General features: G+C 37.1%; 1 protein-coding gene across 5 annotated transcripts in view; it reads left to right on the top strand.

Moving 5' to 3' along the window:
• The window catches only part of card11 (caspase recruitment domain family, member 11), an 83507-nt gene that overhangs the window by 53482 nt on the left and 2293 nt on the right, over positions 1-27732 (top strand). Inside the window, exons 10-24 of one of the 5 annotated variants that reach the window (XM_061884988.1) lie at positions 2641-2787; positions 4305-4368; positions 5121-5305; positions 5384-5490; positions 7936-7976; positions 8052-8172; positions 9677-9878; positions 9937-10063; positions 13805-14048; positions 14296-14374; positions 15410-15505; positions 19331-19442; positions 26802-26984; positions 27175-27296; positions 27387-27502. In XM_061884988.1, the coding sequence (XP_061740972.1) occupies positions 2641-2787; positions 4305-4368; positions 5121-5305; positions 5384-5490; positions 7936-7976; positions 8052-8172; positions 9677-9878; positions 9937-10063; positions 13805-14048; positions 14296-14374; positions 15410-15505; positions 19331-19442; positions 26802-26984; positions 27175-27296; positions 27387-27502 (1946 nt within the window). Of the gene's footprint in view, positions 1-2640; positions 2788-4304; positions 4369-5120; positions 5306-5383; positions 5491-7935; positions 7977-8051; positions 8173-9676; positions 9879-9936; positions 10064-13804; positions 14049-14295; positions 14381-15409; positions 15506-19327; positions 19443-26801; positions 26985-27174; positions 27297-27386; positions 27503-27732 lie in introns of all 5 variants that reach the window. The other 4 variants (XM_061884987.1, XM_061884986.1, XM_061884985.1 and 1 more) reach the window with 4 other exon arrangements.

Below are 27732 nucleotides of genomic sequence, written 5' to 3'. Positions count from 1 at the left end.
CTGCTATCATTATGATGCTGTCTGATAGGATGTTCATATAATCCCATTTAGATGAAGAATGTCTCATAATCCTTGCTAAGAAAAGCGTCTTTTTGTCCTGTTCTTGCCATTTTCGGCTCCTAAATGGCTGACAAAGTGTACCAACTTGTCGGAATACCTACTCAGATTTATTCTCTCCAGGTGAGAGGCATGATTTGTGATCTAGAATAAACTTACAGGGAGCAAGGAAGTGAGGTAACAGCAGACCACTCGATGATGTAAACATAGGGACACACAGGAAGTGATCACGGCGCAGCTATAAATAGTTTGTCTGTGTTTGCGCTTATAGCAACAATATCACTAATACTTGGTTAATATTCAAGTCACAAAATGTAAGTATACTATTGTTGGTGGTTTTTGAATGGTTATTTATTGGATTTTATGAGCTAAATAGAGGAGCTCCATTTGGCTCCGCTGTAAGCGGTCTTTTATTTACGTTTGTTTACATGTTAGAATGCATTTTTTAAAAATCCATCCGTCGTCATGTCTTTCTTAAAGATTGCAAGCGATGGCCAAAATTCCCAAAAAAGGGCAGTTCCCAGCGCAGGTTTTTATACGGTCAGTAATCAGGTCAGTGCCAATGAGTGAGGAGACGGTGACTCTTTTTTATGCTTGCTGGCAAATTACACTTCAAAACACACCCAACTTGGACTTAATTTGTTTTGAACAAATATTTTTTGTGCATTCAAGTGACAAGAATTAAGGACATTCAAAGACAAACTGCAGTTTTGGGGGATTTTTGCCTATAGTTCACAATTGTTGTGTAGGACAAGAACAAATATGTTTTTCTTTTTTTTAATGCATTCTAACTCGTAAAATACGGCGACTACTGGGTGGCTAATAATGCAGCTAATAGGAGTACGCTCTAGAGCAGTGGTTCTCAAATGGGGGTACACGTACCCCTGGGGGTACTTGAAGGTATGCCAAGGGGTACGTGAGATTTTTTTTTAAATATTCTAAAAATAGCAACAATTCAAAAATCCTTTACAAATATATTTATTGAATAATCCTTCAACAAAATATGAATGTAAGTTCATAAACTGTGAAAAGAAATGCAACAATGTGTTGACAGCTAGATGTTTTGTGGACATGTTCCATAAATATTGATGTTAAAGATTTATTTTTTTGTGAAGAAATGTTTAGAAATAAGTTCATGAATCCAGAGGAATCTATATTACAATCCCCAAAGAGGGCACTTTAAGCTGATGATTACTTCTATGTGTAGAAATCATTATTTATAATTGAATCATTGTTTATTTTTCAAGAAGTTTTTAGTTATTTTTATATCTTTTTTTCCAAATAGTTCAAGAAAGACCCCTACAAAAGAGCAATATTTTGCACTGTTATACAATTTTATGAATCAGAAAGTGATGATATAGTGCTGTATTTGACCTCTTTATCTCTTTTTTTCAACAAAAAATGTGTTGCTCTGATTAGGGGGTATTTGAATGAAAAAAAATTATCACTGGGGGTACATCACTGAAAAAAGTTTGAGAACCACTGCTCTAGAGCCCATAAAGCCTGCTAAAAGAACATCCAAAAACCGCCAACAGAACTCCAGTGCCATCTCGTGACTTGAATATTAAACAAGTATTAGCAATATTTGTTTTGTAAGCGCTAATGCAAACTATTTTTACCGGCACCGTGATCACAGAGAGCAAACTAGCTTATGCTGCTATATTAACATTCTGAGATGCTGCTGCTGAGTTGGTGAAAATTAGTTTTAGTTTATAAGTTATGCCTCAGACCTGGATAGTAGAAGGTTGTGGCCATAAACCAAAATGTTGGTCAACTTTGACATTGAACTTAAACTCGTAGGTGGCGATAAAGACACAAAAAGAAACTGTTTGCTGCACTTTTTTTTAACCCTTCATAAGGATTATGATTAATTCTTCATCTAAATGGTAAGATGTGAACATCCTATCAATCGGCATCCCAGTGAGAACAGATATTGTACAGTAAGTGATTGTTTTGTCATGTTTGAAGTTTGTATTTCATGTTTAGCACTTAACAATACTGCCGCTTGATGCTTAGTGTTGTTGAAGGAAATAGCGAACGATGCATTTGTGAAATTAATGCATTGCCGTATGTATAAAATGAGCAAAATACATAAATATTACATGTTATTATGAATGTTCCTGTTACATTACATACATACTTATAGTGTGTACACAAAACATTGATGGATGTTTTTAGAGCGCTTTATAGGCGGAATTGAGCGACTTCTATTGACTCAATTGCAGCTGACTTTTACTAGAGTTTATGTATTAGTTAGAATGAGAAAAACATGTTTTTGTCTTACATAAGGATTGTGAATTATAGACAAAACATTTTTTCAAAGTGTAGTTTTCTTTGAAAACGTGTTCCTGTTTGACATTCTAATGATAAAATTGCATTTTGTTAAAATATTGGGTTCTTTTTTAAATTAATTTGTATTAGGCAAGCGGGTAATAATCTATTATTATTCATGAATATTCCAAATTCAATAGTGTGATTAATTTGATTTAAAAAAAAAAATTGATAGCACAACAATAAATATATGTTTTTTTTTGTTATTGCAAAAATATTTCAGGACTTTTTTCCATTATTTTTTTTACTCAGAACCTGCTAAGGGACTCAACCCCAACCACCTTCTGTCAAGGGGAGCTAAAACTTGCTCCGGGCCAATCCGAATGGTCCAGTGACGACTCCCCAGATGACAGGATACCTGATGAGCCCCGCCTTAGACGGCGTCCCAATTTGAAAGCAGTTGAGCCGCCGTCCACCCCTCACATTTTTATACAGCAGTACCTCAATTTAAGAGCTTCGATGGTCCTGGTTTGGTTTAAGTTTATTTCCAACATGTATGCAGTCACAATATGTTACGTGATCTCACAAGTAAGTTACATATTCTCATTTCTCTTTACAACATGTCCGAAAAGCAAAGCTTATTTAATCCTACCCCTTTTCCAATTCATTGCAATTACACATGTGATCACTCCCTATTCTTATATGTAACAGTTTAAATATACATATTTAGATATGACAGTTCTCTTGATAGTTATAATCAATTATAATTCACATAACATGATGGGTAATATCTCATTTTTAATAAGGTTCAATACAATTATGAACTTATTCTTTCTTTTACTTTGTAAAGACTACAAGTTTGAACAGCCTCTTAAAGTGAATCATACTAGTACATTGTTTGAGTTCTTTGCTTAATCTATTCTATAATTTAATTCCACATATAATTATATTAAAGGTCTTAAGTGTTGTACATGACTGAGCTCTTAACTCAAAACACTTGCATTCAAATCAATGTCTCTGATTTAAATGAATTGAAATCAATTTATTAGGTGCTTGCCCCCTACCCAAAACCAAAACGGCACCATTTTAACATGTAACATGCTTTTTAAAAAGAAAAAACAACTTTTAGATCAGCAATATCGTATAAAAATATCCAATAAAATGTACCACTAACAACTACAATAGAGTTTTATGTAGTAATGTAATGATAATGTACAACATTAACCTTGGAGAGGGGACTTCTACTGTATCTCCTTCCAGCTGCTTCGTTGTCAAACACACCATCAGCAGCTTTTCTTTTTATCAATGGATTAATGTCTGCAGTTTAGATATTATTTCAACATTTTTGGCTAGCGTTAGACTCATTCTGCTTCAGTATGGTGCAGACAAGCTGCGATACATTTGGTTTGCTTTGCCAATTCGGGGACAAACTTGGTCGTGTTTTTGATTATTTCTTTTTTTAATTTGACAATAATAATAATGATAATAATGATAATAACAATCCACTTCCTCTTCTCAGCTTCGTCGTTCACACTTCTTCCTTCCCATGCTTGGAAAAACAAAGTCATGCAATCTCTAGCTATAAGACCAGATGTTTTGGGTGGATCTTACAGGGTTTTCACTGTGACATTTGCTATGCCGACTAATGGCGGGGATGCTTGTAACTCAAATTTTTGCTTTCAACTTAAACCATCAGAGACAGTTCTTATCAAAAAACACTCTTAAGTTGAGGTACCAGTTTACACATTTTCAAACTAAAGTGCCCAAACACCACTGTATGTACATTCTATTTATAAAGGCATGATTGATCATACAGATAAGGAGACCTGGAAAAAAATGCCAACTGATCTAACGCCAGCTATTATTTCAAAAATGTTTTGTTTGCAATACACTGGGAAAATTTCATTGTAAAAAGTTGCTTGCATTAGAATTCTGCAACTCATCACATTAAGCTGAAGATCTATTTTGTCTTTTAGAACAGATCCAAGAACGTGTTACCCAAAGAGCATGCAGTTATTATGGAGGCTTGTCATCTTGCAGGTAATATATTTGGCCATAACATGAAAGCTAGATGACATATTTCTTACATTGTATCATCTATATAGCTCCGTTCACACTGCAGGGTTGGATTTCCAGTTTGGATTTGTTTGTCAAATCCAATTTTTTTAGAGGCCGTTCACAATACAAAAAAAAAAAAAAAGATTTCTAATATGAATGCATTCTGACCCGCATGCGGACATGCAACACATGCACTGCAATGTTTACTGAAGTAAAAATGCCTTTCAAGGTCTGACTACCGGCGCAACCTAAGTCAATATTTACCAAATTATTGTGCGCAAAAGATTAAGAAGGAAGCGAACAAGTGTCTCTTCCTGGATATTTTGCTTCGATGTCTGCTGGAAAAGCGTGTCTGTGGGCCGGCAGCCGGAGACAGGAGTGGTAAAACTTTCATGTGAGTTCCTAAAACATTTTATTTTCACCTGATTTGTGAGCAATTGTCTACTATTTATTTTGGCAAAAAATTATGACCCTTATCGCTTTTTGACGACGTTGTGGTCGGATGAATGGGACCTTAGCACGGTAGCGTTCACATTGAGGACGAATCACATGTACAGAATATCCGATTTATATCCACATATGAAAGAGGCCTGGGTCGGATATGAAAAATTCGGAATTGCATTGTTCACACTTACGTGGAAAAATCTGATACAGGTAGAATATGGGCAAAAAAATCGGAATTGACCTTCAGTGTGAACAAGGCCTGTTTGTCAACCGTTTGCGCTTTCTTACAGTAAACGGTGGAGATCTTCCGGAGGTCATGCCAACAAACGTGCTTGCCTGCAGTTCCCTGCCTCCTTCACCCATCATGCCCCCTATGACTCCCACACATTCCCCTGGCCTGGGTCCCCCCCTCACATTGTACTCCTTACCACTACATCATCACTCCATGAGGGAACAGGCCACCAGGCCAAATATGGTGAAGACCTCGCCTTAAATTTTTACAGTTTTATCCTTCATGTGATGTTTCCATAAAATATAATGTAATTATCTCCAGCTGCGTTACCGTAACGACAGCATTTTGTCCACAAAACCTGAGCCCCCCGAGAAAGCATCCCTGTACCGCAGAGAGAGGGAGAAAGACAACGACTTCCAGCCCCGCAGGTAGGTGCTGCGGCTTCATGCGCTCATGTCCGCCTGCACAATCGGATCACAATCGAGTCGACTACTACATGTATTGTTGCAGGTGGTGCTGGAGTACACATGCTATTCAGAACTGTGTCTAATATAGTGGCAGCTCGGATTTCGTTAGTAGTTTCGTTCTGATTAAGTATGATGACTGAAGCAATTTTTCCCTTTCTAATGTAAATCCAATTAATTATTTCCAAACACGAACAAAGGTTATTGTAAAACTTTTTTTTTTAAATAATTACAACAATGTAACATACATACAGATGACGAATAAAATAGATACATGGAAGCTTTCATGAATAAGTTTGAATGTTGTCTTGTTTTTAGCCTAGAGTAGACAAGGCTTTTTTTTTCAGCACAACAAGCATCCATCTACTATGGTTCATGGTTCATAGATTATGGTTTAAGTTTATTTCAAACATGCATACAGTTTGAATTCTTTGCTTAATCCATTCCATAATTTAATTCCACATTCTGATATGCTGAATGTTTGAAATGTTGTACGTGCATACAAATGTTTTAAATTACATTTTTCTCTAAGGTTATATTTCTCCTCTTTTGCTGAGTTGAATTGTTGTACGTTCTTGGGTAGCAGGTTGTAGTTTGCTTTGCAAATTCTCTACATCGTTGAATTTTAGTATTTTTGATTCAACAAATAAAGGATTTGAATGTTATCTATATCCAACATTGTTTTATTCTATCTGACCTTTTTTTTTAAACACAGTCAATGAATGGAGTGTACTTAATTTCCCAATATTTCTACACAATTACTCAGATATGGTAACACTAGCGATCAGGAGAGAAAATGGAGTGATTTTTTTTTTGTCCAATACATATTTTGCTTTATTCAATATTGATATATTTTTATATATGAATTCCAGTTAACTTTATCATCTAATATTTGATTTCTTCTACTCTTTAAATGTCTACTTTGTCTATTTGTACTTATTATTACACAAGCTAAGGAGGAATGGCATAATTTTGATCCACATTGAAGTGACTTTATGCTATTGTTACACATCTGTTCATCAATATTCTGATAAAACACATGTATGTTATTGGGACCCTCCCTTTTGGAGGGACGAGTCCACCCAGATTCTTTAATTCCGAGGCTGTCTAAAATAATGAGAGTTGTCTAGAATTGAATTTGGACAATCAATTTTATACAAAACGAGTCAGTACTGTAGAAACATTAGCAATAGCGGTGCTGGAGAGAACCGTCTGAAGTTTGGAGCATTCTCTAAAATGGTTGCCCTCCTCACATGCTTTTGTCCATCGCTTTGGTGGAGATCGAAACTCAAAGTTACGCAGGCATACACATTTTTGTCCACTCTCGCTCCCTGCATCTGGAACTATGTAAGACCATTAAAGCCAGAGAGAATAATATTTGTGTGTGTGTTCATTGATAAGAAACAAGGTGAGAGCATTGTGTTTGAACAAAACAAAGGCCAAAGGCAGTGACTGCAAAGCGTTCCACTTTGCTCAAACATGTGAAAATATTCCTGTAACAACAATTATATATACATTACATTGAAAATGTACTTGTTGGAAGGAGAATGTTGTTTTTTTTCGGCTGTGCATTCCATAAATCGCACACTTGCATGTCTGCCAGTAGAGAGAGTTAAAAAAAAGCCCAAATGTAAATAACTTCATGTTCTGTCGTTAAATAAAGTTTAAAACATGAGCTAAGTTGTACTGTATATTGATCTTTATAATAATGTCATGTAGGGGTGTAAAAAAAAAAAGATGATTTTAGAATAATTTACGATTTCTGTCCAGCCACTCAAGAAAATCATTTTGTTGCTGTAGATGCCCACATCTGCTGTAAAAAAAGAGACGTGTGGGATACTTCTCTTGTTGCCTTATTTGTATTTGACTTTATAAAATGTTCGGGTAGCATTTTAAGTAATTAATACATTTATTTTATTTTATTTATTTTAAGTAATAAATACTTTTATCAGAGCTGTTTATTTATTTATGGGCAAATGTAGTTGATCATAGAACTGGCACCCAATATTATTAAAAAAGTATTGACTTTAGATTTGAGAATCGGTTCTGAATCAAATCAAATCGCGTGGTGCCCAAAGCTCACAAATAGAAATACCTAGAGTTCAGGGCTTTTCTTAGAATTTTAAAAATACACTATTGTTTAATTTCAAAGCAAAATTAATAAATCTATCATTTTTTAATTGCTTGACAGCCCTACTTAAGAGGTGTTGTAAAAGTTGTCTTATATTCAGGTCAGTAGGGGATTAAATAATCTGACACTGTAAAAAAAATTGTGCGTTATCATGGTAAAAAATGAATATCTGGTACCGCTCATGTTTTGGTTCTCATTAGATTGTGTGTGAGTGTGTGTATTATTATCACTCGTTACGTGTCTCACATTGTTTAATTCATCCAATTCTGTTTTTCCAGCCTCTCAGACTTTGACAGCGACACAATGGAAATAGAATTTGGTAAAATACACAGTGCAATTTCCCACTATACAAAATGTGCACCTGGATTGACATGTTTCTATTTAAAATCCTTAGATGAAGTGAAGCGCGGCCCACCTTCTGTCCACTCGTCTTCCTCATCCCATCAGTCAGAAGGCATGGACATTTACGACATGGAGCAGTTTACCAACATCTTCAGGAAACTTTCTCTGGATAGGTACATGCTGCCCACAAGTTATTGATTTGTTTTGGTTATGATCAATTTTTTTCAGACATGTTAACTAGTGGGCAGCACGGTGGGAGAGGGGATGGTGCATGTGCCTAACAATACGAAGGTCCTGAGATGTCCCGGGTTCAATCTCGGGATCTTTCTGTGTGGAGTTTGCATGTTCTCCCCGTGACTGCGTGGGTTCCCTTCGGGTACTCCGGCTTCCTCCCACTTCCAAAGACATGCACCTGGGGATAGGTTGATTGGCAACACTAAAATGGCCCTATTGTGTGAATGTGAGTGTGAATGTGGTCCGTCTATCTGTGTTGGCCCTGCGATGAGGTGGCGACTTGTCTAGGGTGTACTCTGCCTTCTGCCCGAATGCAGCTGGGATAGGCTCCAGTGACCCCCTGCAACCCTGAACGGGACAAGCGGTAGAAAATGGATGCATGGATGGATCACGTGGTTACAATTACACATTATTTTACCGATAGTTTAACCACGCCATAATTTTTACGTTTACATTAAGTTTACTTCTCGTATGAAGGAAAAGAACATGTTGGTGAAAAAATATTAAAAGAAAATAACTTATTGATGATAATCAATCAATCAAACTTTATTTATATATAACTTTTCATGCACAGGCAAGTTGCAACACAAAGTGCTTAACACCAGTAAAAGAAACATAGAAATATTATGAAATATATTCTAGAAATATGTGTTAAAAAAAATAAATTATAAATAACTAAATAATAACATTTTATAAGAAATTGCCTGTGAATGCTCAAAAACCAAAGCCAAATACAAATGTTAACAGTTTGCACATCAGGTAACAAAAACAATCAGCATGTCTCAAGTAACAAAATGTATGACTGGGGTGTATACCTTAAAAAATATTTAAAAAAAGTTAACATGATAACGTTAACATGCTAACAGTAAGCATTTGTCGAGTACAAAAATGTATGACTGTGAGGTGTACACCTGAAAAACTTGCATGCTAATATTGGCATTCTTACATGCTAACTGTCTGCCTCTGTCAAGTCGCAAAATATCAAAGTAGCCAAACAGCGTCAACATGTTAAGAGTTAACATGCGCCAAGTACCAAAGTAAATGACACCTGCAAAAATAGCTAAGAAAGCTTGCATGCTAACAGTTAGCATGCGTAAAGTACCAAAATAAAATGTTAGAATGCTAGCAATTGACTAACATTGGCAAGTAATATTTTGATTTTGGACTAGTGGTTTGGAAAAAAGTTTTTAAAAATTGGCGGTAAAAAATGTCCCGGATAATGTGAAATGGCTGGTAATTTTTGGACTACATAAAGAGGATACCACACGGGTCATGAATGTGGATTGTGACTCGGATTAGAAATGTGGAAAAAGAAGTTGGACAAAAAATAGGATGAAATAATAATAAGAATATTATATGTGTGAATGCTTTGGACAATACACACGAAGATTAGTCATCCTATAACAAGTCAAGCCTCCTGTTTATATTTTTTTGTGCTTACAGGCCGTTTCGTACGTCTCTGTCCTCTGTGTCCGGTACCGCCTCGACCCTGAAGCCTGTTCAGGAGTTCACGTTGATAAGTGACCACTTACTGAAGGACATCACTCTTGTCGGTGGCAACGAAATCGGGATTTTCATCTCATCCGTCCAGCCGGGCTCTGTGGCTGAAAAGATCGGGTTACGAGAGGGTCACCACCTCTTGTTGGTAAGATCCAAAGAACATATCCGATAATATTGAGTAGTTTTATCAACCAGCTTATCAGCTTGAAGGGCGCGTCCGAGGAGAGAACCAAAGCATTTCACTGGAAACCAGCACCCAGGAGGAAGCCTATTGGATACTGCAACACTGCTCTGGACTAATCAGGCTTCACTATCGGGCCAACTTTGACGGTAAGCTTATAACATTGTTTAAAGGGGAACTGCACCTTTTAGGGAATTTTGCCTATCATCTTTTTCTTTACCATATTTTGGTCATTTTAAGCATTACTGGAATTTGTTTCCTGGGCACATTGATTTCACAGCGCATCACAACATTCGCTATTTACTTTGATCACTTCATAAGAGCCAACAACAACTACTTTGGGACAAACGATGATCCATATCCTTATATTTTTGAGGCTGAATATAAGGAGAATGAGCTACAAGTTTTAGAGCTGAGTGCATAGCAGATAATGACCAGAGTCAAAACATAAGGCATCATGTATCAGTATTGCTAAGTGCTCAACAAGGAATACAAACGACAAACATAATAAAACAATCACTTACCTTAGAATGTCCGGTCTCAGTTGGATGGCGACTGATTGAAAGTTTATATCTTTCAGCACAACACTTGCATTACCTGATTAGATGATAAATTCATTATAATCCTCACTCAGGTAAGAAATGTTGGGAGCACACAACCATTTTGTCGTGTCTTCCTTGGAATGTCTTCGAGTCTAAATTGAATTTCATAGTTGACTAATGTTTCAGCTTATTGCCACAATTGTCACCACCTGTCATCCAGGTCTGACATATTATTGTGTTTCCTTGGTTTCTGTTGTTACTTCCTGGTTGGTGGCCTTATTTTTGTTCCACTTCCTGTGTGGCTCCTAGAGCCCTGGTTCTCTCACTTGTCCCCGAGCACACCTTCTCCGAGTTGCCAATCAGGCTGCTATAAATACCAGCCTTCCCTGCAGACAGGGCTAGAAGATTGCTAATGTGTGTGTTGCTGTGGCTTTTGCTACACATCCTGTGTTACATTTAAAATACTTTTTTACCTGCACATCATCCTTCTGTCTCCTACAACCTGAGGCCACAACCATGACCTTTTGCTGATAAGGGAGAGGCAATGGGCCCCATTCAGCAATAAGTTCCTAACTTTTCCTGTTATCTTTCTTTCTAAGTGATTTCCTAAGAAGAGTCCATTCAGATTCATGACGTGTTCTTAAACGCCAAAATTGTTCCCACCTGCTGTTCTTAAACGTTGCTGAATGCCAAATGGTTAGCGCTTGCGGATCTATAATCTTTTGCATATAAACACGCCCTTATTTCCCCAATATGCATATGTAAACGCCCTTAATTCCGTAATTTGTATAGGTAAACGCTCTTAATTCCCCATATAAGGGCACAATTCCGGCGGAAAAGCCAAACATCAGACACACAGAGAAAACAAACAGATTACAGAAGAGAAATTCGTATTATCCCGTGGGGGAAATACATCATGTCACAACGTAACTTTAAGTAAGGCGGGACAGCTCTCGGTAGCCTAAAGCAGTGGTTCTCAACCTTTTTTCAGTGATGTACCCTCTGTGAACATTTTTTTAATTTAAATACCCCCTAATCAAAGTAAAGCATTTTTCGTTGAAAAAAAGAGAAAAAGAAGTAAATTACAGCACTATGTTATCAGTTTCTGATTTATTAAATTGTATAAAAGTGCTAATTTGTAGTGGTCTTTCTTGAAGTATTTGGAAAAAAAGATATAAAAATAACTAAAAACCTGTTGAAAAATAAACAAGTCATTCAATTATAAATAAAGATTTCTACACATAGAAGTAATCATCAACTTAAAGTGCCCTCTTTGGGGATTATAATAAAGATCCATCTGGATTCATGAACTTAATTCTAAACATTTCTTCACAAAAAAATAAATCTTTAACATCAATATTTATGGAACATGTCCACAAAAAAAATCTAGCTGTCAACACTGAATATTGCATTGTTGCATTTTTTTTTTCACAGTTTATGAACTTACATTCATATTTAGTTGAAGTATTATTCAATAAATATATTCATAAAGGATTTTTGAATTGTTGTTATTTTTAGGATATTTAAAAAAAAATTCACGTACCCTTTGGCATACCTTCAATTACCCCCAGGGGTACGTATACCCCCATTTGAGAACCACTGGCCTAAAGCTTTCAAATAAAGATTCGTCACTTCGTACATGGTTGTGAAATATGCGCTCCCTCCCCAGGGCACGATCTGTGGCATCTTTGCATCTTGCTGTGTGTGTGTGTGTGTGTGTGTGTGTGCGTGTGTGTGCGTGTGTGTGTGTGTGTGTGTGCGTGCGTGTGCGTGTGCGCGTGCGCGTGTGTGTGTGTGCCTACATCCACACGGTATCTTGAAATGTCTATATATTGCTCATTTTGCTATACGTCTGTCTGTCCATCTATCTATGATTTTTATTTAGCATTAGACAATAGAAGTAAGGGAATTTGTCACACTTAAGAACAAATAGGCCACCCTAAGAGTGCTCTGGAGCACTTGTAGATTTTGTTCTTACCTGCAAACAAATCCCAGCTAAAATAACATTGGTGAATACAAAAATCTCCTTAAAGACAACAAGATTTGTTCTTAAGAACGGTTGCTGAATGTGGCCCATTGTTTATAATTTCGCACACACTTTTACCAACTCAGCGGGGTGCAGCAGCTCACCGGCTTAGTTTTGACCCCTTTTGACTGCACACCAAATCATGTTTTGTTTTGTCATTTAGCCAAAATGCTTCAAATGGGATCTTTTCAAATGTGATTGTGGTCAAAACTGAAATGCGACCTGATCGTGACTTTTACGTCATCTTTGGGTGAGCTACACTATTCATCTGTGCAGGAAAAGACACGGCCCGCCATTGGAAGTGGTTACATCATTGCAGCATCTGGTTTTAGTCAGCAAAATCTTTTTTGTGCATCATCAGTTAATCTGTGTTGCCCCTGCAATGAGGTGGCTACTTGTCCAGGGTGTACATCGCCTTCCGCCCGATTGTAGCTGAGATAGGCTCTAGCACCAACCGCGACCCCGAAAGGGACAAGCGGTAGGTAATGGATGGATCAGTTAATAGTGCGCTAATAATAGGCTATATTTGCTTGCATATTACGTACATTGCATAAGTTTTCGACAAAAGTAAGTTGAAAAACAAAGCTAAAGTAGATCCATATTGATGTCCGTGTCGCCTTTACTCAACAGCCCTAAAAACATTTGAACCCTCCCAAATATATTACAGTATATAAATCCATACATACTGTACATTGTCACTTTAATTCATTTTTGTGTAAAAAAGCATTATTTTAAAGGTGTGTCGGCTTGTATTTTGCAAAGTAGCAATAGTAGTCGTAGTACTCGTAGTTGTAGCAACCTTCTTGTTTATTTACAGCATCCTTTGTTTTCACTTTATTGAACTACGCATGCAAGTGACGTCGGGACCATATTTAGGCCTCTGCGGGGTTTATACTGGAGTCTGATAAAAATCACGTTTTCTTTGCCGTGTAAGCTGTCAGCTGGAAAAAATTTTATTTTTTTTTATCCAATTTTTGGTAGACTAAACATTGTCTATTTCAAAGCTGCATAAGCTAGTTACCTCTATTTGACCGAGGCACCACTGAAAGTAGTTCCTCGGCATTAGCCCTTATAATAACAATGACACTAATACTGTACGTCGTCAATGTGCAGGTTAAGAGATGCAAATGGAGTAGTGTTGGTGGTTTTATTATGTTTTTTAGAGGGCGGAAAATATGACACCTATTATCTACAGTGGGGCAAAAAAGTATTTAGTCAGCCACCGATTGTGCAAGTTCTCCCACTTAAAATGATGACAGAGGTCTGTAATTTTCATCATAGGTACACTTTAACTGTGAGACTTTTTTTTAAATGCACTCCAGCATACCGCCGCCTACAGAGGGACCTTGCAGAAGGCACGCGGGTTTCTGGCGACTCCTTCTACATACGCGTGAACCTCAACATCTGCAGCCAGTCGGACAACTGCTCTCTGAGTGTGCGGTGCGATGAGGTGATGCATGTTCTGGACACAAGGCACCAGGGCCTGTGCATGTGGCTGTGTGCCCGCGTTGACCCCTACACCTGCTGTGACCTGCAAGAGAGTGGGACTCTGCCTTGCAATTCACGGTAAGAATCAGTGAAGGAGTCTTTTTTTTCTGTGCTTTTGACACTAAGGAAGCACTTCACAGTCAATTTTTATGGGCCTGTTTTAAATATAGCGATGACTAAAGCAAAGGTGATGTAAAAGGAGGAAGTTTACAAATGTACGTGAGGCTTACAACCATACTTTTACACCTGAGCAACACAACCTGTTGGCAGCAGCTTGAAGAAACTAATGATATATCTCTGTGTGTGTGTGTGTGTGACACTCTAGGGCTCAGCAGCTGCTCCTAGTCAAGATACAGAAATTGATGTGTCGAGGGGGGAAAGAAGAGAATGAAATTCAACGCAACGTAAGGGTAAAAATATGATTGACTTATTTTCGCCTGTGGAATAAGATTATGTATGACATTAAAAGGCATTAATTGGCAATGGTGACAAGTTCAAATACACCCTAAATAATACGATTACACAGTTTACACACTGGAGGCATCAAGTGAAATATCTAATCATGTTCACCGTCTCAAATATAATATTGTAGTATGATGCACTGCATCATACTACAAAACTGTGTGTAATATTTTGTTTTTTTCACATACGCGACCTTTTTGGGGTGTAGAGTATTTGCTGTGGTCTGCCCCGAGGCATATAAAACAGACGTAATCTGCATTCATGTCATGGAACACGGCGTGTCTGACACAGTAGTCAGGAGTGGGTGGAACAATGCTTGCTACACAAAAACGCTTGTCCAAGTTGCATGCACATAGTCATTTTAGATACTATTTATGTATGCAATCATCTCCAAAAGCACAATCCTATTAACCTTTTTGAGCCCAAGATCCCTAGTCCTGCGTGCGTATATACTAATATATATATATATATATATACAGTATATATAAATATATATATTTGTGTATGTATATACATATGTTTGTGCATATACGGTATATATATGTCTGTGTGTAAATATATATATATATATATATATATATATATATATAAATATATATATATATATATATATATACACATCCATTTTCTACCGCTTAATCCGTTTTGGGGTCGTAGGGGGCGCTGGTGCCTATCTCTCTCTCTCTCTCTCCCTCTCTCTCTCTCTCCGTCTCTGTATATGTATATATGGTATATATATATATATATATATATATATATATATATATATATATATATATATATATATATGTACACCATTTTTGTGTAAACACATTCAATCTGCTGCTGACCTAAATAATCTATATTTTAACATTTAAAGCATATTCAAATGTAGTGTTTTTGTGCATATGATACAAATCATTTTAATCTGTATGACTTAATTGCATAGACTAAGCTCGGTATTGTGCACTGCCAATTTATCGTATGTGCCTGTCTAGAATAACCTGCAGCAGGAGGAACCAGGTCCCTCTACGGACTCCAAAGCCAGCCCACGTATATCAAGAGCCAGCATCTTCCTCACACAGATCATGCAGGTAATAAAGTACGAACACAACAAGCAGCATTGCAGTGTTATGGAACATCTACTGCATGTAACAATCTCCAGACAAAAATAAAATTTCCATGAACAATTATCATAAACCTGTGGATAATCTCTTGAACAATTAGATGGATGTTAAAGGGGACCTATTATGAATTTTGTCTTTTCTGATCCGTAAATGTTGGATACTCGTGTTAAAAAATGCTAAAGTGTCAAATCATAAGGTTCATGCATTTAGGCTTGAGCTTGCATGCAGTGTTGAATGCCTCTGTCCGCTGGGTTTTGCAGTCTGGCTACACTGTGATATCACAGCGATGTGGACATACTTATCTGGACATTAAATGGTCTTATTATGCAAAACCAACTTTTCTTACCTGTTGGTACCTATTTTTATGTATTTTATGTACACAAATATATACCATATATGAATATATATATATATATATATATATATATAAACACACAGATATATATGTATATATACATATTTATAAACATGTATGTATGCATATATATGTATGTATATATATATATATAAATATTTATGTATGTGTATATATACATATGTATGTGTATGTATATATATATATATATATATATATATATATATATATATATATATATATACACACACACATTAGGGCTGCAACTAACGATTAATTTGATAATAGATTAATCTGCCGATTATCACTTCGATTAATAATCTGATAAAAGAGACAAACTACATTTCTATCCTTTCCAATACTCTATTTAAAAAACAACATACTGGCACCATGTCCTTTCGACTTGCCAAATGAAATAAGGCAAGTGTTACAAAAATGTTTTGTTTTTTTATAAAGTGCACCATTGTCCTGCACAATAGGAATAATTTTGCTTAGGGGAATTTCAAACCTGGCTATTACCTATTCCAACCATTCTGCAATGTTGGATACTGAATGTCATTCCTCTAGTGGCATGGTCGTAAGGCAGATTGACTTCATGTTCCATTCGTCTCCAATGTAGTGGGATGTATTGCCAAGGTAGGCTATTCTTGTCCACACATCAGTAGTGAGAGCAATTTTGCTCTGGGTTTTCTGTCTATCTGTGTTGGCCCTGTGATGAGGTGGCGACTTGTCCAGGGTGTACCTTCCGCCCGATTGTAGCTGAGATAGGCGCCAGCGCCCCCCGCGACCCCGAAAGGGAATAAGCGGTAAAAAATGGATGGATGGATGGATGGCTTTTATGTCAGTCTACACAGCATGGAATGTCTGCTCGTACTTCCTCTCCATCAGTTTGGTAAAATGGGTCCTCGAGGGAAGAGTGTAACCAGGGTTGAGGACCTGAATCATTTGTCTAAAACCTTCCTCCTCCACCATTGATAGTAGCCTCAGGTCAGTTACCAACATATTTAGGATAGCATCAGTCAATGCAGCCGCTTGCTGCTGTGTGCACACCTTCCTTTGTACCAAGTCGCTAATGCTGGCTTGTTTCTTTCTGAAATGAGAGAAACCGTATAATGAATGTACATAGTAGCATCATTTACATGTAACTCAATACATACCCAGTTGATTTTATTAATAATTTCTGACGTAAAAGACAAATACGCCACCACATTAAAAAAAACAGCTAAATTAAATAAACGGACATTGGGGATGCAAAATACACCAATAATAACACAGAAATGTAACTCATCAGATCAGAACTGGATCAGATATTGTACACCTTTCTGTTGTGAATGATAAAGGATTCATTTTAGGCTGCCTGTGAATAATAGCATGAAATATTCCAGCACCTTCATAACGTTTAGTTATACTAAAGCGTCACTCTAATCTAAATAGATTTATATAGCTTTATCGGGTACGGCTACATTGATCCATTATGAAACCAACCTAAGATATTTCTGTCCGTTACGTTTATTTCCAAATTGGTAACGGTGCGTTTCTCTCTCAAAACGGATTCAAATGTGCCGGAGACACATTATCAGCCCCGCGTTGCAACAAAGACATAACGTTAACGTTACTCACGTTACTCACAAAAAAGCTGAACTTATGAATGCCTGTTGCTGCTCATAACAACACAGAAAATGAAGACGTCACACTATCCAAAACGTTCCTAACACTCTGAAAGTTAATACACAATAGTTGCTGCTGCGTTTCCTGAAAAAAATCTACTCGTTAACAAAATATTAAAAACACACAAAGACGGACACAACGGATCAATGTACTCGAACTATGGACTGAAAAAGTTCTCTTCATGCATGGATAAAACATGCTTCCTGTTCAGGTGCTCCCGAAGTGATGTAGTACTTCCGTGCCACGCGAGGTCCATGCTGCACATTTTGCAGGAAACGGTCTTCTTTGCAGTGTTTAAAGTGAAGTATTCCCAGACTTTTGACGACTTAGGTCGTACACTTTTCTCCAATGCAGCATTAACCTCCAGATGTTTCTGCGCCGAACTATCGGTACTGTTTCCGCCATTTTTCCAATGTTTCCAAGCAAATGAGACTGCGTGGTCAAGTGAGCTGCACATGACACATCATTGGCTGGCTTACTGCCACCTCATGAGACGTAGCCTCAGCGCCGCCCTGGCGCTGTTTTGTACTGTTTTTGTACTTATTTTGATTATTGTTTCTCAGCTGTTTGTAAATGTTGCAGTTTATAATTAAAGGTTTAGGGGAAAAGAAGAAAAAAAAGAGCCTCTGCGCATGCGCATTGCACACATCCAATGAATCAATGACTAAATTAATCGCCGACTATTTTTTATAATTGATTTTAATCGATTAGTTGTTGCAGCCCTAATATACATACATATATACAGTATATATATATATATATATATATATATATATATATATATATATATATATATATATATATATATATATGTGTGTGTATATGTCACATTGAGTTTGTGACGGACCCCAAAATGCAGAGAACCATGATTTCATTCAACACTAAAACAAGTACAAACAAAAGGCACGCACAAGGCGGAGAACAAACTTGGCTATCAACAAAAACTAGCACAAAGGCTAACTGTGGACTAGAAACAAAAACACTTACTGTGACACGAAGGAATTATGACATGAGCAAGAGTGAACAGAAGTAGACACAGCTACAACGATAAGTATTAATGACATTGACAGGTAGTGGTGACAATAATCCAGCACTGACTGGAGGAGAAGGCAGCTTTAAATAGTAACTGGCTGATTGACACCAGGTGTGGCCAGGTGCCAATCAACCACAGCTGGGGAGACACAGCACTCAGGGAGACAAACAGGAAACGGACAAAATAAGAGCTCTGACAGGAAACAAAGACAAACGCAGAGGGAAAACTAAAACATGGCCAAACTGTCAGGGACAAGACTGACAGTATATATATATATATATATATATATATATATATATATATATATATATATATATATATATATATATATATATATATATATATATATATTATATATATATATATATATATATATATATATATATATATATATATATATATATACATACATATATATATATATATATATATATATATATATATATATATATATATATATATATATATATATATACACAGACATACAGTGTACGTTTAAAAAAAAAAAAAGTACAGTCTTGGAACGCCTCCAGAAACAAACATTTTGCAGTCACAATCAAAAAACGGGTCGTAAAAGTGAAGCAAAATGCACACGATAAATATTATCTAGAGCTCAAGTAAGTGTTTTATTTGTAGATTAGATTCATCATGGGTCCCTTTTAATTTCTTCAAATAACAACATTCAAGATTGTAACATTTGATTATGTAGCTTCTTGGGCTTCATGTGTTTTAGCAGTTTGTCAGCAGGACAGACAATAAATACAAGCGGATGAACAGCAGTGAGCGCGTGAGGATCATAACTGCGGGCGGCACAACAAGACAAGGCTTAGACACTCTCAAACCTAAAGGTCAGTGTGAAAGCTGTGAGAGCAGTTCATTGGTGCTGTGTCATTTTTTAAGGACTTTCTCTGAATAGTGCGAGTCCTGCAGGGGCCACTCGTGCCAAGAGAGCTGATGGCACCTGATGAATTGAACACAAAAGATGACAGTTAGAAAGTGTTAAATATAGCTGAATGACAAGCCACCTAAAACAAAGAGTCTTTTCATAGATGAAAGTGGAACGACCCATTTTATTGTGAGAATTGTATAATGCTGCCAATTACTCCCACATGCATGATGACACTTGCGTAAACTTTTGGCATTTGGTGTGGAATCAAGATCCTGCGAGGTTTCGCACCACTGGAATCTGAGCCAACACGCCTCTCCCTACACACGTTACTTTTATTCTAACACAGGTCTATTTTAGTCTGAAAATCTGCCAAGGTATACAATGTTGCTCAGTATAACACATGGGTGTCCACATTGGACAAAACAAATTGGCTGGGGGCAAGGCTATATATCTATATCTATATCTATATCTATATCACCTGTGTCAAACTAAGGGCCCGAGGGCCACATCTGGTCCGCCGCGTCATTTTTTAAATTATGCATCAATAAAGTACTTCCTCTTTCTTACTAAACATATTCGTTCTTTCAATTTTGACAGAAAAATTGCATGTCTTTTAAACTTGAGAATTATCCTTGCTAAAAACTTTGTTAATACAGGGGTGTCCAAAGTGCGGCCAGCAGCTCCAGTTTTGTTGGCCCCCAGCATATTTTGGATAAAGAACAACAGTAGGAATGTAAAAATACAAGAAAAAATGTGTGATGTAATGAGAAAAAGGCTGACAGTTTGATGCTAATAACTCAGGTGTGTACAAACCTTTTCCACAAAGGGGGGCGCATACTAAAAAGTGCATGTAGTAGCCATTTTCATTTTTTTTGTTTTCTTAATTTAAAAAAAAAAAGGATAAAATCAGATTGTAACGTAGCAACAATCATTTGTAAATGAATAACGTAGGATCTACAATCAGGAATGGATCAAATACTATTTTCAGATTGCTAAGGTGTTAATTCAGGCAAGCGAACAGACTGAACAACACATAACCTTTCACTCCTCCACGATGACATCACCGGTGAGGTTGGTGGATATTCCATGACTCACAATTCCTCAACTGGCTTTAGGTGTGTCTTGGAGGTGTGTTCAGGTTCCTTAATACGTTGGAAAACTACCTACTTTCCCAAGCGAGGGCATCATACTCTGCTTTACATGTTTATCTCAATGAAACTCAATGGCCTCAAGCTCCCCAGTCATGGCAGCACACATGCAGCCCTGGACCATGGCACTGCCACCATTGTGCTTGAGTTAGCAAGACACAATCATCATTGTACATTTTTGTGTTATTAGCTAACACTGCCCACTCGTTCAATCATACATCTATGCCGCTACACAAGTACAAACCCCATTTCCATATGAGTTGGGAAATTGTGTTAGATGTAAATATAAATGGAATACAATGATTTGCAAATCCTTTTCAACCCATATTCAATTGAATGCACTACAAAGACAAGATATTTGATGTTCAAATTCATAAACTTAATTTTTTTTTGCAAATAATAATTAACTTACAATTTCATGGCTGCAACACGTGCCAAAATAGTTGGGAAAGGGCATGTTCACCACTGTGTTACATCACATTTTCTTTTAACAACACTCAATAAACGTTTGGGAACTGAGGAAACTAATTGTTGAAGCTTTGAAAGTGGAATTCTTTACCATTCTTGCTTGATGTACAGCTTAAGTTGTTCAACAGTCCGGGATCTTGTTGTCGTATTTTATGCTTCATAATGCGCCACACATTTTTGATGGGGGACATGTCTGGACTGCAGGCGGGCAAGGAAAGTACCCGCACTCTTTTACTACGAAGCCACGCTGTTGTAACACGTGGCTTGGCATTGTTTTGCTGAAATAAGCAGGGGCGTCCATGATAACGTTGCTTGGATGACAACATATGATGCTCCAAAACCTGTTTGGACCATTCAGCATTAATGGTGCCTTCACAGATGTGTAAGTTACCCATGCCTTGGCCACTGTTGCGACCAACTGTAGTTGGTCGCAACATCTGTAAGTGCAAGTTAAAGCTCTACTATGCAAAACGGAAGCCATTTATCAACAACATCCAGAAACAACGCCGGCTTCTCTGGGCCCGAGATCATCAAAGATGGACTGATGCAAAGTGGAAAAATGTTCTGTGGTCTGACAAGTCCACATTTCAAATTTTTGGGGGAATTATCGACATCGTGTCATCCGGACAAAGGGGAAGCAAACCATTCAGACTGTTATCGACACAAAGGTCAAAAGCCAGCATCTTCAAAGCCCCATACCATCACAGGTATGGGGGTGCATTAGTGCCTAAGGCATGGGTAACTTACACGTCTGTTAAGGCACCATTAATGCTGAAAGTTACATACAGGTTTTGGAACAACATATGCTGCCATCCAAGCGCCGTCTTTTTCATGGACGCCCCTGCTTATTTCAGCAAGACAATGCCAAACCACATTCAGCACTTGTTACAAAAGCGTGGCTTCGTAAAAAAAGAGTGCGGGTGCTTTCCTGGCCCGCCTGCAGTCCGACCTGTCTCTCATCGAAAATGTGTGGCACATTATAAAGTGTAAAATACGACAGCGGAGACCCCGGACTGTTAACGACTGAAGCGCGCCATAAAACAATAATGGGAAAGACTTCCACTTTCAAAGCTTCAACAATTAGTTTCCTCAGTTCCCAAACGTTTATTGAGTGTTGTTAAAAGAAAAGGTGAGACAACACAGTGGTGAACATGCCCTTTCCCAACTACTTTGTCACATGTTACAGCCATGAAGTTCTAAGTTAACTATTATTTGCAAAAAAAATAAAGTTTATGACTTTGTAGCTGAGATAGGCGCCAGCGCCCCCCGCAACCCCGTAAGGGACAAGCGGTAGAAAATGGATGGATGGATGGACTTTGAACATCAAATATCTTGTCTTTGTAGTGCATTCAATTGAATATGGGTTGAAAAGGATTTGCAAATCATTGTATTCCGTTTATTATTACATCTAACACGATTTCCCAACTCATAAGGAAACGGGGATTGTACGTATATATTTCATCTTGTCCCCACAATTTCCCCATCTGTTTACTTGTATATATATGCATATGTATGTATATATATATATCCTGTATATATATATATATATATATATATATATATATATATATACACACACACACACAGTATTCATATATGTGTATGTATATATACACATATATATATGTGTATATATATGCATGCGTATGTATTCATATATGTTTTGATTGGATTATCCAGAGAATAGTGCTCGATACCATGGTAGAGCGCAATATGTATGTGTGGGAAAAATCACCCGACTACCTCATCTCTACAGAACTGTTTTCATGAGGGAAAAATATTCAACAAGAACAACATTAAATTGAGCTACAGCTGTATGAATAACATACAACAAATCATTTCAAACCACAACAAAGCTATTGCAAAAGAACTGCTTGCCTCCAGACTAAACGACTCTGAAACCATTAAGGAATGTAACTGCCTGATTGCCCTCTCAACGGGGGGTGCTTACAAACATCAGTCGTTTACCAAGCAAAGGTAACACGACACGTACGTAGGATTAACCGAAGGAGCGTTTAAAGCCAGATGGAATAATCACAAGGCCTCCTTTAGAAACCAGACGTTGCGGAATTCTGCAGAACTCAGCAAGCACATTTGGAACCTCAAAGACAATAATGTTGAATATTCAATAACATAGCAAGTTCTTGCATCCAGCACACCTTACAACAGTGGTAATAAAAGATGCAACCTATGCTTAAAAGAGAAAGTGTTTATTTTATATCATCCAGACCTGTCATCCCTCAACAAGCGCAGTGAAATCATATCAACATGCCGTCACAGACAGAAACACCTCCTCGGTAACACATGAGCCAATCACCACGCCCCTATGCCTGCCTGTACCCACCCACTCTGTGCCCTACATAAACCATTGGATGTGAATATATATATGTATATATATATATATGTATGTATGTGTGTGTATATATATATATATATATATATACTGTATATAAATATACATATATACTGTATATATATACTGTATATACATATATTTATATATATATATATATACATAAATATATATATACACACACACACACACACAGTATATATGTATATACACATACATATACACAAATTATTTGCCCCCGGCCAAATTCTTTTAACCAAATGTGCCCCCCGAGTCAAAAAGTTTGGGGACCCCTGATTTAGAGTAACGGTGTCAAACTAATTTTTACTTTGGGCAACATCGCAGTGCCGTAAGTTCTCAGAGGGTCATTTCATGATGTGAGCCATTTTCTCCACGATTTTAAAATTCACAAAAGTTAACCAATGCCCGCCAAGATGTGCGTCCTCACATTTTTTCCCAATCCCTGCACATTTTGGCCATTCATCCACATTTTCGCCTATCTAATCCGTCCCAACATTACTTAAACGCAAATATAAGCGTCTAACAGATTTTGTGCAACTTTTTTAAACTGCTGTTGCAAAATTCGGCATTTTAAGCCTTAACAATGATCCAAAAAAAACCACAAAGCCTGCTTGACAGATTATTAAGCAATCGCCCATTTGATTATTATCATTGTTGACCAACAAAGTGACAAAGAACTGTTTTTGGAATCAGAAGCAGACAAACAGATATTTTAGTTCCTTTAGGGCAGAATTTAATTTGAAAATGGTTTCAATTACATAAAAAAAGCTTGGAATAGATTGTTGTCTCACAATATCAAATGAAGAGCTGCATTTCCAAGCAATACATATTTTCTGTCAAAATTGAAATACATTTATGAAGAACAAGGAATTGTTCTCTTGACACACATTCATTTCCTATTGACCTAACATGTTTTTGGACTATAGAATACTCAGAGAGGACTAAAATCCTTTTAAAAATCCTCTTCCTAGTGACTTTCTACAGTACCCTCTCTGAAAATCAATCAGGGGTCTCAAATTAAATTTAACTGAGGGTTGCTAGAGCTAAAGTCAGAATTTTCACTTCAGATTCACATTTTACCCATGTGACTAAATGTGTTAACTACTTCGCCTAACAGCTATAAGTCACCCTGAGCTGCGGTATGCCTTAAGGAGGAATTGCACTTTTTTTTTTCAATGTTGTCTTTCATTCACAATCACTATGTAAGACAAGCACACACAATTTTGTATTGTTTTTTTTATACATTATAACTGGTAAATAAACGTGAGCAAAAGTCAGCTAACAATGAAGATAACAGGATTTATGACATCATTGCATCTATTGCGCCTATAATGCCCTGTAAAAAAAACATCTAAACAACGGTGACAATACCACATATACATTTCTTGACCTGAATATTGCCCAACTATTAGCGATATTGTTATTATAAGCGCTATTGTTAAGGGATTTTGGGACATTGATCACAGAGAGCTAACTAGCTTGTGCAGCTATTGCCATACTGAGCCGGTGAGCTGCTGCATTGCCTCTGAGTTGGTGAAAGGTTAATTTAGATTATAAATCATGCCTCTTACCTGGATAACAGGAGGTTGTTGTCATAAAATGAGAAGTTGGTCAACTTTGACTTTTAGCTCATACCCAGATATCGAGAGACACGAAAAGACGCTTATTTGCGGAAGAAAAAAATTATTATTTTTTTCCCTGCATAAGGATTATGATTAATTCTTCATCCAAACAGGATGCTATGAACATCCCAGTAAGAGCAGACATTGTTGTACAGTAAGTTATCGTGTTCAAAGCTTGTACTTCTTATTTAGCACTGAGTAATTGTGCTACAGTACTTGCTCCATATCAATCTAATCCAATCCACTTTAATTGTATAGCACATTTAAACAACATAAATGTTTCCAATGTGCTGCACAACAATATTATAAACAATATTCAAATATCTTTAGCTCCACCAATGACTGAATAAAAAATAAAACCAATATAAAAATATCCAGTCCATGTAAAGCTTTAAAAACAAACAGCAATGTTTTAAAATCAATTCCAAAATGAACAGGGAGCCAGTGCAGACTCTCAAGAATTGGGGTTATATGCTGGCGTTTCCTGGCCCCTGTTAAAAGTCGTGCTGCCACGTTCTGGACTAACTGCAACCAAGAGAGAGCTTTTTGACTAATGCCAACATAAAGTGCATTGCAGTAGTCCAGGCGACTTGATATAAAAGCATGCACGACTTTTTCAAAAAGGTTAAAAGATAAAAACGTTTTTACCTCCGCTAAAAGGCAAAGATGATGAAAACGCCATTGACTTGTTTTTCAAGTTTAAAATCACTGTCTATAGTGACGCCAAGGCTGGTGACTTTGGGACGCACATCATTTTGCAATGTATTCAAGTCAGTGAGGGCTGGACCAAAAACTAAAATTTCAGTTTTTCCCTCATTCATTATTAAAAAAATATGGGCTAACCAAGCCTTGACGTCGCATAGACAGTTGAGAAGGGGTGTCAGGGGGCCGTGGCCTTTTGAAATCGGTATATAAATTTGGCAGTTGTCTGCATAAAAGTGATAAGACACTCCATGCCTCTTAAAAATCTCTCCATGAGGGAAAATATATAGAGCGAGCAGGATGGGGCCTAGAATATATATATCCTTTTGACTCAGCTTCTAAAACTTGTAGCTCATCCTCTGTATATTCAGGCTCAAAATATAAGTTTCTGGATCATCATCTGTCCCAAAGTAGTCTTTTTTGTCTCTCATGACGTCTGCCATGATTAGTAGTGTGGCTGAAGGAAATAGCGTATGTCATGATGCGCCTGTGAAATTAATACTTCGCTGTATGCTTACAATGAGCAAAATTCTTAGATTACATATATACTTACAGCATGTATATAAAACGATGATGGAGGTTTTTTAGTGCACTGTATAGGCAGAATATATTAGCATCATTGTTAGCTGGGTTTTGCTAGTGCTTATTTACGTCTTAGAATGCGAAAAAAAAAAACGTGTTGTTGGGTTACATAGTGATTGTGAATAACAGGCAAAATTCCTCAAAAAAATGCAGTTCCTCTTTAAGGTAATACTGGTGTAAGGTTGAATGTAAAAATTTAATATTTTGACACTATTGAAATCCCAAGGACATAATCAGAGACACTTCTGCTTGCTTATAGGAAGTTATTTGTGTTGCTTAATGTGTTGTTGTAGTCAGTGTTCTTTGGTTGGATTCTAACTGTCTACAATAAATTTACCTAGGCCGCCCAACCACAGTTACACTAAACTATGACGTTAAGTAAAGACCCCTGATGGAGCGCCTCATGTCTCGCCCCGAATTAGACACCACCGATCCAGATGGGGACATGAGCAGAAGTTTGAACCTGACCCCTTACAGTCATGTGACCCCACAACGGAGTCAGGGGAGAAGACCAGTCCTCTTCACCCCCACTGCCTTAGCCAAAACACTTTCGCAGAAATTAGTCAACATGGGGGGTGCCATGGACTTCTGCATCTGCAAACCAGGTCAGTCTGGAATAAAAACTATGATTTGAGAATACAGGATTTGTTATTTTTGACACTGATGGACTGACACATTTTCTTGTGACATGTACTGCAGAACAGATGTCTCAAGATAGAAACCGTACAACTTTCTGTTCCTCATGCTAGGCTCAAATGTCTTCTCATTTTGCACAACCATTTATCTTTGTCGCAGACATTTTGTCCAAAGAGGAGTTTAATCAGAAAAAGAGCGTGGATTCTTTGGCTTACTTCAAAGAAAATCGTGCCTCCTTTGAGTGCATCACCAGGGAGAACATAGAAGCCATCGCCGCAAAGGTCTTTACAAAAACAACAATCTGCTAAAGAAATATCTCTCATTATCACTGTTAGTTTTAAAGCATCCACGTCCCCCCTTCTTGTTGCTAGGGCAAACACTGTCTGCTGGAGGCAGAACTCAGCTGTGTCAACAACCTTTTGAGGAGAGAAATTTACCCAATCATCATCAATGTGAAGATTTGTGAAAAGAATGTCAAGAAGCTACGGTAGGTAACTTTTTTTTCTTTAGGTTTATATGACTGGAATTAAGTCATTATCTTTATGAGAAAAATGTTTTGATGTTCCAAAAATAGTTTTTTTATGTTTTTATATAATATTGCTTTATATTTTTCTCATAGCATAGCAACTTTAAAAATATATACAGTACAGGCCAAAAAAATTGGACACACCTTCTCATTCAATGGGTTTTCATTGCGTTTATTTTCATGACTATTTA

This window comes from Nerophis ophidion, linkage group LG23 (assembly GCF_033978795.1).
Source record: "Nerophis ophidion isolate RoL-2023_Sa linkage group LG23, RoL_Noph_v1.0, whole genome shotgun sequence".
NCBI classification, from domain to species: Eukaryota; Metazoa; Chordata; class Actinopteri; order Syngnathiformes; family Syngnathidae; genus Nerophis; species Nerophis ophidion.
Note: the sequence above shows the minus strand (reverse complement) of the source record. Positions and strands in the feature narration are given on the sequence as shown.